This window comes from Frankliniella occidentalis, unplaced genomic scaffold (genome assembly GCF_000697945.3).
Source record: "Frankliniella occidentalis isolate FOCC.00 unplaced genomic scaffold, Focc_3.1 Scaffold461, whole genome shotgun sequence".
NCBI classification, from domain to species: Eukaryota; Metazoa; Arthropoda; class Insecta; order Thysanoptera; family Thripidae; genus Frankliniella; species Frankliniella occidentalis.
In genome coordinates, this window is record NW_026267579.1 from 1 (window position 1) to 10,120 (window position 10,120).

The following is a 10,120-nucleotide window of genomic DNA, read 5'->3' on the forward strand; positions in this document are numbered from 1 at the left end:
GGGGGGGGGCAGCCTCCACATTCACACGCAGTTGGACCTGTACCTGCGGACCCGGCCGGAGCATTAGTGGGGCTCTGCGGGGGCGCTCCGCCCGCCCTACCCCGCCACGCCCCGCCACGCCACGCCCCGCCACGCCCGGGGGCCTTTGGCGGTGCTCATGCCGACACGCCAGGTCTCTCCGTCTCACTCACTCTCGTCATTATGTCTCCTCTGCGATGATCGGGCCTGAGGGGCGCAAGTCGTGCTGCGTGGCGGGGCGGGGCAGAGTGCAGTAACAGAATCGTGTGGGCTGGGCTGGACTGCGCCACGCTTTTTCGACGCGCATCCATATGTACATGTATATGCCGCTCGACCTAGAACTCCTCCTCCTCTTCCTCCTGCCCTACACCTCTTTTTCCTCCCTCACTGCACCGATAGAGCGGCCCACCATGAGCGATGTGCCGCCGTTGTCAAAAGTTTTCGGGCCGGAGCTGCGTCCCATTGAATGAGGACGCCGCCCACCTCTTTGGCCGACCTCTCCTCCCCCTCCCCCTCCTCCTCCTCCTCCTCCTTGCTCTCCCCCGCCAACACCGTCTTTTTCTGCTTTTTGCCCCCCGTAATCGGCAGGGGGTGCCACCCGCGCGCCGTGTTGACACTGCAAATACAAGTTGATTGTGAGTCGCTGATCGTGTCTCTTGGCTGCCCCCGGGGATCGCATAAATCGGTGCTCTGGCGCACAATCGCACACAATGGCCTCTCCATCCCCGCTCTGCAGTTTGCACTGCTCTGCCCGGTGTGCCCTGTGGTGCGCCCCGCAGCCCCCGTCGGACAGGGTGGTCGGTCAGGTCGGGTGCTTATACGGTGAGACGGGGGGCGAACCCTTCGACGTGTGATTTCTGGCCACGGCTCTATCCCACACACCGAAGATGGGCGGGGGGGGGTCAGCTGCTGTCACCTTTTTCGGTCCAGAACATATGTGTGCAAGGTGAATCGTTTCCAATCTTGTCGTCTATATGGAAAGATACAGAATGCGGAAACAGTCTAGAGGTGGGGGTGTGAAATCAGGTCGCTTCTTTCAGAAATGGGGTACAGCCACTTGTGTGTGTTTTTTTGCCAATACTAGTCCTTTTTTTTCTAACCGGCTGTCCTTCCCTCTCTGTTCACAGAGCAACAAGCCGATCATGGAGAAGAGACGGAGGGCGCGGATCAACCACTGCCTCAACGAGCTCAAGTCTCTCATCCTGGACGCGATGAAAAAAGACGTGAGTAGCTTTGCAAATTACTTTCCTCGAAAAAGGTTTTTTCCTCCTCCTTCTTACAACAAGTTGGCCTTACCATCCTTGTCTTTCTCTTCTTTACAGCCGGCCCGCCATTCTAAGCTTGAGAAAGCCGATATTCTGGAGATGACTGTGAAGCACCTGCAGAACGTCCAGAGACAGCAACTGTCCCAGGCGGTGTCCACGGACCCGCACACGCTACACAAGTTCAAGGCGGGCTTCAGCGAGTGCGCCACCGAGGTAAGTCCACAAACTTTTAATCAAAGCCCGTGTCCACCCATTAAGCAACTCCGTTAACCCTTCCGTCTCCTCCTTGCCCTCCCCAGGTGAGCCGCTACGTGTCCCGCATGGACGGCGTGGAGCCCGCGGTGCGCCAGAGGCTGGTGGCGCACCTGTCCGGGTGCGTGCAGGGCCTCCAGCAGGTCGCGCCGTCGCCCTTCTCCTTCCCGCCCATGGGCCAGGGTCTCGGCTCGGGCCTGGGCCTCGGACAGGGCCTCAACGCCGGGCTCAGCCCGGGCCTGGGGTCCTCGCTGGCCTCGCCGCCCACCGTGCTGCAGCAGGTGCAGCAGCTCTCGGGGGACATCAACAACAACAGCAACGTGTCCTCGTCGTCGCGAGTGCAGAGTCTGCAACTGATCCCCAGCAGGCTACCAACTGGCGAGCTGGCGCTGTTGCTGCCCAACTCGGGACAGCTGTCTTCGCAGCTGTCCTCCGCCGGGCTGCTATTCCCCGCGGCCAGCACGGCTGCCACGCCGGCCCCGGTCGAGGCCGCTAACGCCATCGGCCTCTCCACCCCCGTCATGAAGACATCCCCACACCCCAGCGCCTTCACTGCGGTCGGCAACCTGGCAGGCCTCGGCTCGGTGGCGGCCACACCCCCAGCCAGTGAGACGACCTCGACATCGGCCTCGGCGTCAGGATCGGCCTCGAACTCACCGGACACCCCGCCGTCATCGGCCAGGGCGCTGCAGCTGTCTCGCGTGGCCGCAGACTCGTCGACGCCGTCCACGCCCGAGTCCATGTCCTCTCCTTGCTCGCAAGGGAGGCCGAGCAACGACTCGCACACCACGCCCACGTCCTCGTCCGTCGAGATCAAGGTGGAGCCTAAGCTGGAGCCGGTCGAGATCCTCACCACGCCGCGAGCGTCGCACTTGGGGCCGCGCGCCTCCAGCGCCTTGGACTTCTCCTTCAAGCGATGCATGTCGGACAGCTCCGAGGCCGAGGCCGAGGCAGAGGGCGCACCGCCCAGTAAGATGGCCCGCTACACCCTCAGCGTCATGTCGGCCCCAGCCACCTCCACCGGCCTCGGCGCGCCGTACGCTCCGGTACCTCTAGGCCACGGCCTCGGCCACAGCCTCCCGAGCCTTGCGAGGCCACTGCCTCTGCAAGCCTCGCACCACGGCGACGCGGCAGACGACAAGGATAGAGACATGTGGAGGCCGTGGTGAGGGGGCCTTCCCGGTGGGATGTCTTTATGGGAGTGGTGGAGTTTACTGCGAATAGACGTTCACTGGCGTACCTGATGTTGTTGTTTTTCATATCGACTGGCATGTAGATATCTTGCTATGGCTAAGTTATGAAAATGCCGAAAAATCTTGTCAAAGGAAATCCGTTGCACGGGGAAAAGCCTCCGGGGTATCAATTATAATGACTTTGTATACAATGTGAATGCAAAGTGTATAAAAATTTTGTTACCAAGGGTAGTCCTTATTCCTCAATGTTGCCTCGAATGATTTTACTTTCTTTGTATCCGTCTGTGATTATATTGATTGCTTTAAAAACTACTGTAAATATTTGTTGTGTTTATGTGCCTTATAAGTGATTGTCACTTATTTGTTAGTCTTATATATGCCAGCCATTTTGTGATAAGAGTTTTTTTTAGAGTCCATGACACCTGTATATGCCATCCCAATGGATGCAGAAATCAGGTGCGGTGACATATTAATGGCAATGATCTCGAATATATTGTACAAAAGCGTGCGTAGATATATATGTAAACTACCTCCCGCTGGAGGTAGAGTGCAACACCACAAGTGCCTTACTTTCTCTCTGAGGTGTTACAGTCAATACGATCTGGCACCAGAGTATATTATTTTTTAAGTTTGACTGTGCCTTAGCGTCGTGTCTCGAATACGTGCTCGAAATCGAGCAATCGAAAATGTGTACCGGTAAACGTGTAAATATTTTACGCACTGTAAATGACGTCTGGAGGACCACGTATTTACTTTGAACACTATTGCCAAACATACTTAACATCAGTGGTCGGGTGAAATATACACTCAACCGTGACGTGTACTGAAAAGAAAATACAGAAACTACTTTTTTTCTCCATTCCAAGTTTGCATTTGCCTCTTTTATATTCAAACCCGATCCGCTACTCATCTAGACCCGTACCGTGCCGTACCGCTCATCAGGCGTCGGCCACATAGGTCACGTGGTCAGAGTGAACCACCGCGCGGTGGGGCGTGAGTCAGATCTCCTCCCCTCCACCACACCGCCTCTCCGTCGCGCTCGCTCCGTCTCTCTCCGCCCCGCGCTCCTGGCCGGGGCGTACGAGCGAGAGAGCGCGGTTGCGCTTTTGTGAGAACTCCAGCTGTTGATCTTTCCCACACGACGCATAGGGACTGGACGACGATGGGGCCCCAGGGCAGGGCGCGCGCGGGGGGCGGAGGAGGAGGCGGAGGGGGCCCCGCCGCCGGCGCAGCGGGGAGTGGCGAGGCGCGGGGGCGGAGCGTGCAGTAGTCGTGAGCGGTAGCGGCAGCGGTAGTACATACATGCAGAGCCAAGGGCCCAGCCCCGGGCTCGGTCACCTGAAGAGCGTCTACCGGTTTGCCCCTCCCCTCTCTCCACTCCAGCAGGCGGAGCGCTCTCCATATCTCCTTTTACACTCATCCTCGTATGCCAATGGGTGGAACGGTTGAACGTTCGGGAGACCATGCTGTGACAATCGTGCCCGCGGGATCTCATGAGACGGTGGGTTTCCTCACTGCGATGGCGGAGTGTCGCCAGGATAGACTGGGTGCACGGCAATTACCCAACTTGGCTAATTTGTAGAACGGATCGCCTTGATCGGATCTGATCGGCAATGCCATGCGCAGCCATGCGCCCCACTCACCGCCGGCCATGCACTATGCTATGACGCGGCGTTTTCCGTCGCGGAATATGCCCCGCTCACTGCGCGGCTGACGGAGCGCAAACTGACTGAAATAAGCAGTAAAACTGGAAACACTTCCACCCAGAGAAATGATTAGCACTGGCAACCATCATATGGTTGGCTCAGGGAGCACCATAAAATATGGTTGATGCAATCTTACCGTGGTAGTGAGAACCAAAAATATGGTTTTCATCACGTTGTCACTGTCGTCTCAACCATATTTTATGGTGCTCCCTGAGCCAACCATCAGATGGTTGCCATTGCTAATCATTTCTCTGGGTGTCCTGAAGTATTTTCCAAATAACACATACAAACACAGAGAAAGGGGGGAGGGGGTCCGACTGACTGCCACATACAGCATCCGGGTATAAGGACATGAGCCCCGCCCGGATCTGAGCGCGGAACGCTTTAGCAGGCGCACATTAAGGGAGTGGAGGGGCGAGGGGCGACCCCCCACCCCCACCCCGTCGTTTCTAGAGACCGCCTGAATCCAGGCAACCGACAGTGCATCGCCACCCCAACCCCCTCCCTCTATAAGCCGGACCTCCATCCGCGCCTGTGCTTTAGCCCCAACTGGTACCCGATATGAGCCTGACACATGTGCCCAGCCTGACGAGTTGCGCTCAGGCCAGTGCTTGGAATGCTCACATCGGGCATTGATAGGGGCTAAAGCGGTCCGGGCACAGGTCCGGGGCGGAGCTTACGTTGTACCCCGGCCGGCATGCGCCTGAGTCTAAGCGTCGCCGCGCTCTGTCCCGCGAGTATACCTCGGCGAGTACCGAGCACCCCGGTGAGCACACCACCGCCCTGGCCTGCAGGACGTTATTGACAAACGTTAAGTCCCCGAGCTTTTTGCGCACCCCCGCCGGCTGCCGGCGGGCCTCGCGGTGGGCGGTGTGGTGGAGCGCGACAACTGTGGCAGGGCGCATAAATAGGAGCGGAGGGCCGGCAGCCAGGCAGTGCCCCATGACAGCTCAGGGACTGGGACAGGGCCCCGGTCCGGGGGTCCTGACGGGGATCCGTCCCCCGAGAGGGCGGTGGAGCCCGCCAGGACGTCCTCCCGGGCGGCGCCGCGGCCTGGGGCTGGGGGGCCCGCTGCGCCTCCTGGTCGCGGCCGGCGCCCTCGCGGCGGCGCTGCAGGCTCTCGGGGTCGGTGCGCGCGTCGTAGTCTCCGGGACGGCGGAGTCCTGGCAGCACGACCCGGGCTGGGGCCTGGTCGACAACACCGACTCCTCGCCCGTCAACGCCTCCGACAGCCGCAGGCTCGACGGGGAGGCGATCCTGGACGAGGCAGCCAACGGGACGGAGCAGGTAACGACTCAGACTACGTGCCCTGGAAGGGGTAGAAATATAATGGCTCATCCACGAGGTTCAGAATTACTATACTGCTCATATAGGGGGACCATGATATTTTTACCCCGATGTACAAATATCAGGAGGTCCCCATGAGTTTCCAGTGATAGTCGTGATCTTCCAAAGGGGCCGTGATATATTCGTACCCCCTCCAGTGCACTCCCATGAGCAGACAGGGGTGAGGAGGGTTGTGCGCGAGCAAGTGTCTAACGCCGTCGTGTGTGTCGCAGGCCGGCGCCGGGACCATCGCTGCGACAGGGCTGCTGCCGATGCTGATGTGGTCGCAGCGCGGCGACCCCGGCGACTCGGGAAGCGCCGACCCCGGGGGCGCCACCGTGAGGGCGGCCCGCCATGCCCTGGCCGCCCCCGCGGACATGGCCGTGGCGGAGAGCAAGAAGAAGAAGGGCGGCGGCAAAAAGTACAAGAGCTCCAAGAAGATGAAAAAGGTACGAGTATAAGTTGGCGTGATTTGTAGTCGCATTTGGCGTATAGAAACGATTCTGTCACACCTTCGATGTTTTCTTTCTGAAATTCCAGGGGAAGAAAGGGAGCAAGAAGCACAAAAAGAAAAAGTATTGGAGCAAGAAGAAGAAGGGCAAGCACAAGAAAAAGAAGAAAAAGTCCCACTATAAGAAGAAAGGCATGAAAAAGAAGTCGCACATGGACAAGAAGAAGAAGTATGGCAAAAAGAAGAAATCATCCAAGGGCCACAAAGCTAAGAAGTACCACAAGAAAAAGGGGCACAAGAAGGGAAAGAAGATGAAAGGTACGTTCATTCATTTACAATTTTAGGAACCGCGTAAATTAAAAGGTGTGTGGCCAGCGACGTCAGCGTCGGAGCGTATACACTGTTATCTGGATGAAGTTGAAGTCACAGTTTTGGGTGGCATACGCCCTTGGCGAGCCGGGTGTATCAGGGTGGGCACCACAGTGTTGCGGGTCTACCTACTCCCTCCGCCTTGAAGGCGCCATCGCCTGGCGGCGACCGCTCCGATACACCCGCTAGACTGGCAGCCCCAATTAACAGTGTAGCGACTGCGCATGTATCCGGGCGGGTTTGTCTATACTTCATATCCATCGGCTCTTTAGGCTCCGAGCGTAAACCGTGTAAATTAGCCGCAATGCATCTCGGCAGAGACAAACGCCTGGCCGCCAGGCAACACGCTCACCTCCAGAGGCCAACGGGGCCAGCATCAAGGACATGCGACTAAGGACACCCTGCTTTTTCTGTTACAGGTTACCACAAGAAGATACACAAGGACAACTATAAGAAGAAACATAAGTTCTGGGACAAGAAGCACAAGAAGGGCAAGCACAAGAAGTACGGCAAGAAGCACAAGCACCACATGTCCAAGAAGGGAAAGCACAAGAAGGGAAAACACCACAAGTCTGCGTACCACAAGAAGAAGAAGAGCAAGAAGGGCAAGAAGAAGAAGGGCCACCACGACAAGAAGAGCAAGAAGTGGAAGGGAAAGAAGGGGAAGAAGAAGAAGCACTCCAAGAAGAAAAGCTACTCAAAGAAGGCTGGCAAGAAGAAGAAGAAGAAGTGGGGTTTCAAGAAGAAGAAGGGCCACTAGTATGTGGTCACTCAGTGCAAACAAGATTTGCGCCGCTAAATCTAGTCAAATGCCGACAAATATTTGTCAACCCTATTAAAATAAAGATTCTATTTAGTCAACCTGTTTTGTTCTTCTAATACATTTTATGGTCATTTCCCTTTGATGCCGAAGTAGACAAACCTGCCAATCAAAAACAAAATCCAAAGAAACGCAAACGTAAAAAAAATAATCTCAATTATTCAAGAATCGATTATTCAAAGCAGATGATCTTAGAGCTGTGTTCTAATTCCCTCTCATATTTAGAAATATTTGGCTTACAATCCGGTGACCTAGCGTCGAGTACGCGAGGGGAAAGAGCAGAGCGGGGGAAGGCCCAGTATTGTTGAGTATAGACGTGCTCGTGGGCTGAAGACCAATTAGGCATACCTAACAACAATTCTTCGATCCGAATTGATTCTCTCCATCAACGCACTCAATCGCTACAAGGCCCCTCTCATTACTGCGACCCCAAATACTTCGGCTCGCAAATAAAGGCCCGTACATACTGTGCCTCATACGCGCGTGTGGGTGGGTTGCCTACCCACTCGAGCCCAGAGTCGCATCGCGCGGTTCAGTAAGAAATGTACCAAATGTCGTGGGTGTTGATATTCTTGTCAGATGGATGATGGATTCCAGCAGCAAGATTAGAGAGCCCACTTGCTCGAGTAAGTTCGATCGCTCGCTTGAGCGCACATATTCATATTCCCTTAACATTCTTCGTGTTTGTTGAAAAAGAATAGAATTGTGGAGTAATGATGAAAACCTGAATCTCACGTTTATGAGGAAAGCTAAGTCACCCTACCGTCAAATACGGAGCGAGCTCTCTAAGGGATCGTTTAGAAAGTACGCCTCCCTTTGGCAAACAACGGGAGTTCGGCGCCTGCGAAACTCGGGGTAGGCCACCCCGCAGTACACGCATGCACTGCAGACAAGATGTTGCCTACCCACCAGGCGTTGTGGGAGCTTGTTCTAGCCTCTGAAGTTCTGAGTAGGTGCGCAGGAGGGTGGACATTTAAAGATTGCGACCATGTACAAAAAGTTTAAACACAGGGTTTATTTTTGTCAATAAATAGAACACAATAAGCGAAATACTAGATACATAAATAACAACAGCCAAACAAATAATGGCAACAGACAACAAAACAACAACCCTCACAGTAATGCCTCCTCAACTTGACTAGAGAAACAACAACGGTGAGATCCTTCCAGACTGACACTTATTGATACTGACAAGCAAGGGTACTGATTCTCTTAGAGCATCAGTGCTTCTCCTTGTAGCCCCATTTCTTACCGGACTTCTTGCCGCCCTTCTTGCCGTAGCTCTCCTTGTGCGCGTGGTGCGCGTCGTGCCCCTTCTTCCCCTTCCACTTCTTGTCCGCCTTGTCGTGGTGGCCCTTCTTGCTCTGGCCCTTCTTGCCCTTGTGCGCCTCCTTGTAGCCCGAGTGGTGGTGCTTGCCCTTCTTGTGCTTACCCTCCTTGCTCTCGTGGTGGGAGTCCTCCTGGCCGTACTTCTTGTGCTTGCCGGTCTTGTGCGCCTTGTCCCAGAACTTCTTCTTCTTCTGGAAGTCGTCCTTGTGGTGCTTCTTGTGGTAGCCTGTGGGGAAAGAAGAAGAGGTTAGCAAACGCCTCAGGAAATGCAGTGATCAACTGAATGGGGCAAATGCGTGCAGACAACTTACCTTTGACCTTGTGCCCCTTCTTGTGGCCCTTCTTGTGGTGGAACTTCTCGCCCTTGTGTCCGGACTCGGACTCGTGCTTCTTGCCGTACTTCTTGGCGGCGTCGTGGAACTTCTTCTTGTGAGCGCCCTTCTTGGCATAGTGCGACGCCTTGTGCTTCTTGCCGTGCTTGCCCGCCTCGGCGGCATCCCAGTGCTTCTTCTCCTTATGGCCCTTTTCGCCCTTCTTGCCCTTCTTGGAGAAGTGTGACTCCTTGTACTTCTTGCCGCCGCCCTTCTCGTGGTGGCTGGCCGCTGCCTGCAGGTCCTGTGATTCCTCCGTGGCGATGCTCCTGCGCACGCGCTCTACCAGGCTGTCGTCCTCCTCGTCGTCGTAGTCCTGGGTCAGACTGATGCTCCTGCGCGACCTCTCCAGAGCGTCGCCGGCCTCGTCGTCCTCGCTGTCGAATCCGCTGTCCTCCGAGTCATCGAGTCCGACGCTCCTGAGCGAGCGGTGGACAATCTCATCGGCGTCGTCGTCATCGCCATGGTCCAGCACGATGTCCTCCGTGTCGTCAAGCCCGAACAGGTCCCTCCGAGACCGGTGGAGGCTGTCTTCGGCCTCGTCGTCCTCGCCGTCCATGATGATGTCTTCCGAGTCGTCGATCCCGGCGCTCCTACGAGTGCGGTCACCGTCGTCGGCACTCAGGCGGGCCATTGAGTCCTGCGTCTCCTGCAGCAGGCCCTGCAGGGTGTCTTGCACCTCGACTCGCAGGCTTTCCTGGGACACTGCCGGCGACGCCGGCGCCGCCGGCGCCCTGGCCAGGCACAGGCCTGCCCCCCAGATGCTGAGCACCGCTAGGAGAAGAGAGATCCTCATGGTGGACTGATGCCTTCCGCCGATGTGCCTGGGACATTTATACGAGCAGGCTCCGAGAGCATCCCGGGCAGGACAGGGCAGCCAGGCCGGGATGGAAGGGGAGGGAAGCGATAGGGGAAGGGATGGCCTCACTTGGAAACGCTTTCCTCCTCTCTGGCCTCTGGCGGGCCTTCCACGGCCATGCCGGACACGGGACCCGCCCGACCCCCGGCGACCCGCGAGCC

General features: G+C 56.6%; 3 protein-coding genes across 3 annotated transcripts; 2 read left to right on the forward strand and 1 right to left on the reverse strand.

Annotated features, from left to right (window-relative positions):
- The first annotated feature begins 1,067 nt into the window (after nucleotides 1–1,067).
- Nucleotides 1,068–3,593, forward strand: LOC113206359 (protein deadpan-like). Its single transcript, XM_052274903.1, has 3 exons — nucleotides 1,068–1,241; nucleotides 1,341–1,496; nucleotides 1,583–3,593. Exons 1-3 carry the CDS (start codon nucleotides 1,161–1,163, stop codon nucleotides 2,702–2,704), a joined length of 1,359 nt encoding a protein of 452 aa, XP_052130863.1. The 5' UTR covers nucleotides 1,068–1,160; the 3' UTR covers nucleotides 2,705–3,593.
- A 2,409-nt stretch (nucleotides 3,594–6,002) lies between these two features.
- Nucleotides 6,003–7,502, forward strand: LOC113206314 (glutamic acid-rich protein-like). Its single transcript, XM_052274902.1, has 3 exons — nucleotides 6,003–6,209; nucleotides 6,301–6,529; nucleotides 7,000–7,502. Exons 1-3 carry the CDS (start codon nucleotides 6,033–6,035, stop codon nucleotides 7,338–7,340), a joined length of 747 nt encoding a protein of 248 aa, XP_052130862.1. The 5' UTR covers nucleotides 6,003–6,032; the 3' UTR covers nucleotides 7,341–7,502.
- An 889-nt stretch (nucleotides 7,503–8,391) lies between these two features.
- Nucleotides 8,392–10,086, reverse strand: LOC113206305 (sarcoplasmic reticulum histidine-rich calcium-binding protein-like). The gene is made up of 2 exons (XM_026422331.2): nucleotides 9,041–10,086; nucleotides 8,392–8,955 (listed from the first exon to the last, which is right to left on the reverse strand). Exons 1-2 carry the CDS (start codon nucleotides 9,894–9,896, stop codon nucleotides 8,621–8,623), a joined length of 1,191 nt encoding a protein of 396 aa, XP_026278116.1. The 5' UTR covers nucleotides 9,897–10,086; the 3' UTR covers nucleotides 8,392–8,620.
- Between the last annotated feature and the right edge of the window lie 34 nt (nucleotides 10,087–10,120).

Bases quoted from the DNA above. Each gene is read 5' to 3' on its own strand.
- LOC113206359 (XM_052274903.1), top strand. From the start codon at position 1,161: ATGGAGAAGAGACGGAGGGCGCGGATCAACCACTGCCTCAACGAGCTC. The intron at 1,242-1,340 runs GTGAGTAGCTTT...TCTTCTTTACAG, and splicing joins TGGACGCGATGAAAAAAGAC to CCGGCCCGCCATTCTAAGCT. The intron at 1,497-1,582 runs GTAAGTCCACAA...TGCCCTCCCCAG, and splicing joins TCAGCGAGTGCGCCACCGAG to GTGAGCCGCTACGTGTCCCG.
- LOC113206314 (XM_052274902.1), top strand. From the start codon at position 6,033: ATGCTGATGTGGTCGCAGCGCGGCGACCCCGGCGACTCGGGAAGCGCC. The intron at 6,210-6,300 runs GTACGAGTATAA...CTGAAATTCCAG, and splicing joins GCTCCAAGAAGATGAAAAAG to GGGAAGAAAGGGAGCAAGAA. The intron at 6,530-6,999 runs GTACGTTCATTC...TTTCTGTTACAG, and splicing joins GAAGGGAAAGAAGATGAAAG to GTTACCACAAGAAGATACAC.
- LOC113206305 (XM_026422331.2), bottom strand. From the start codon at position 9,896: ATGAGGATCTCTCTTCTCCTAGCGGTGCTCAGCATCTGGGGGGCAGGC. The intron at 8,956-9,040 runs GTAAGTTGTCTG...CTTTCCCCACAG, and splicing joins GAAGGGGCACAAGGTCAAAG to GCTACCACAAGAAGCACCAC.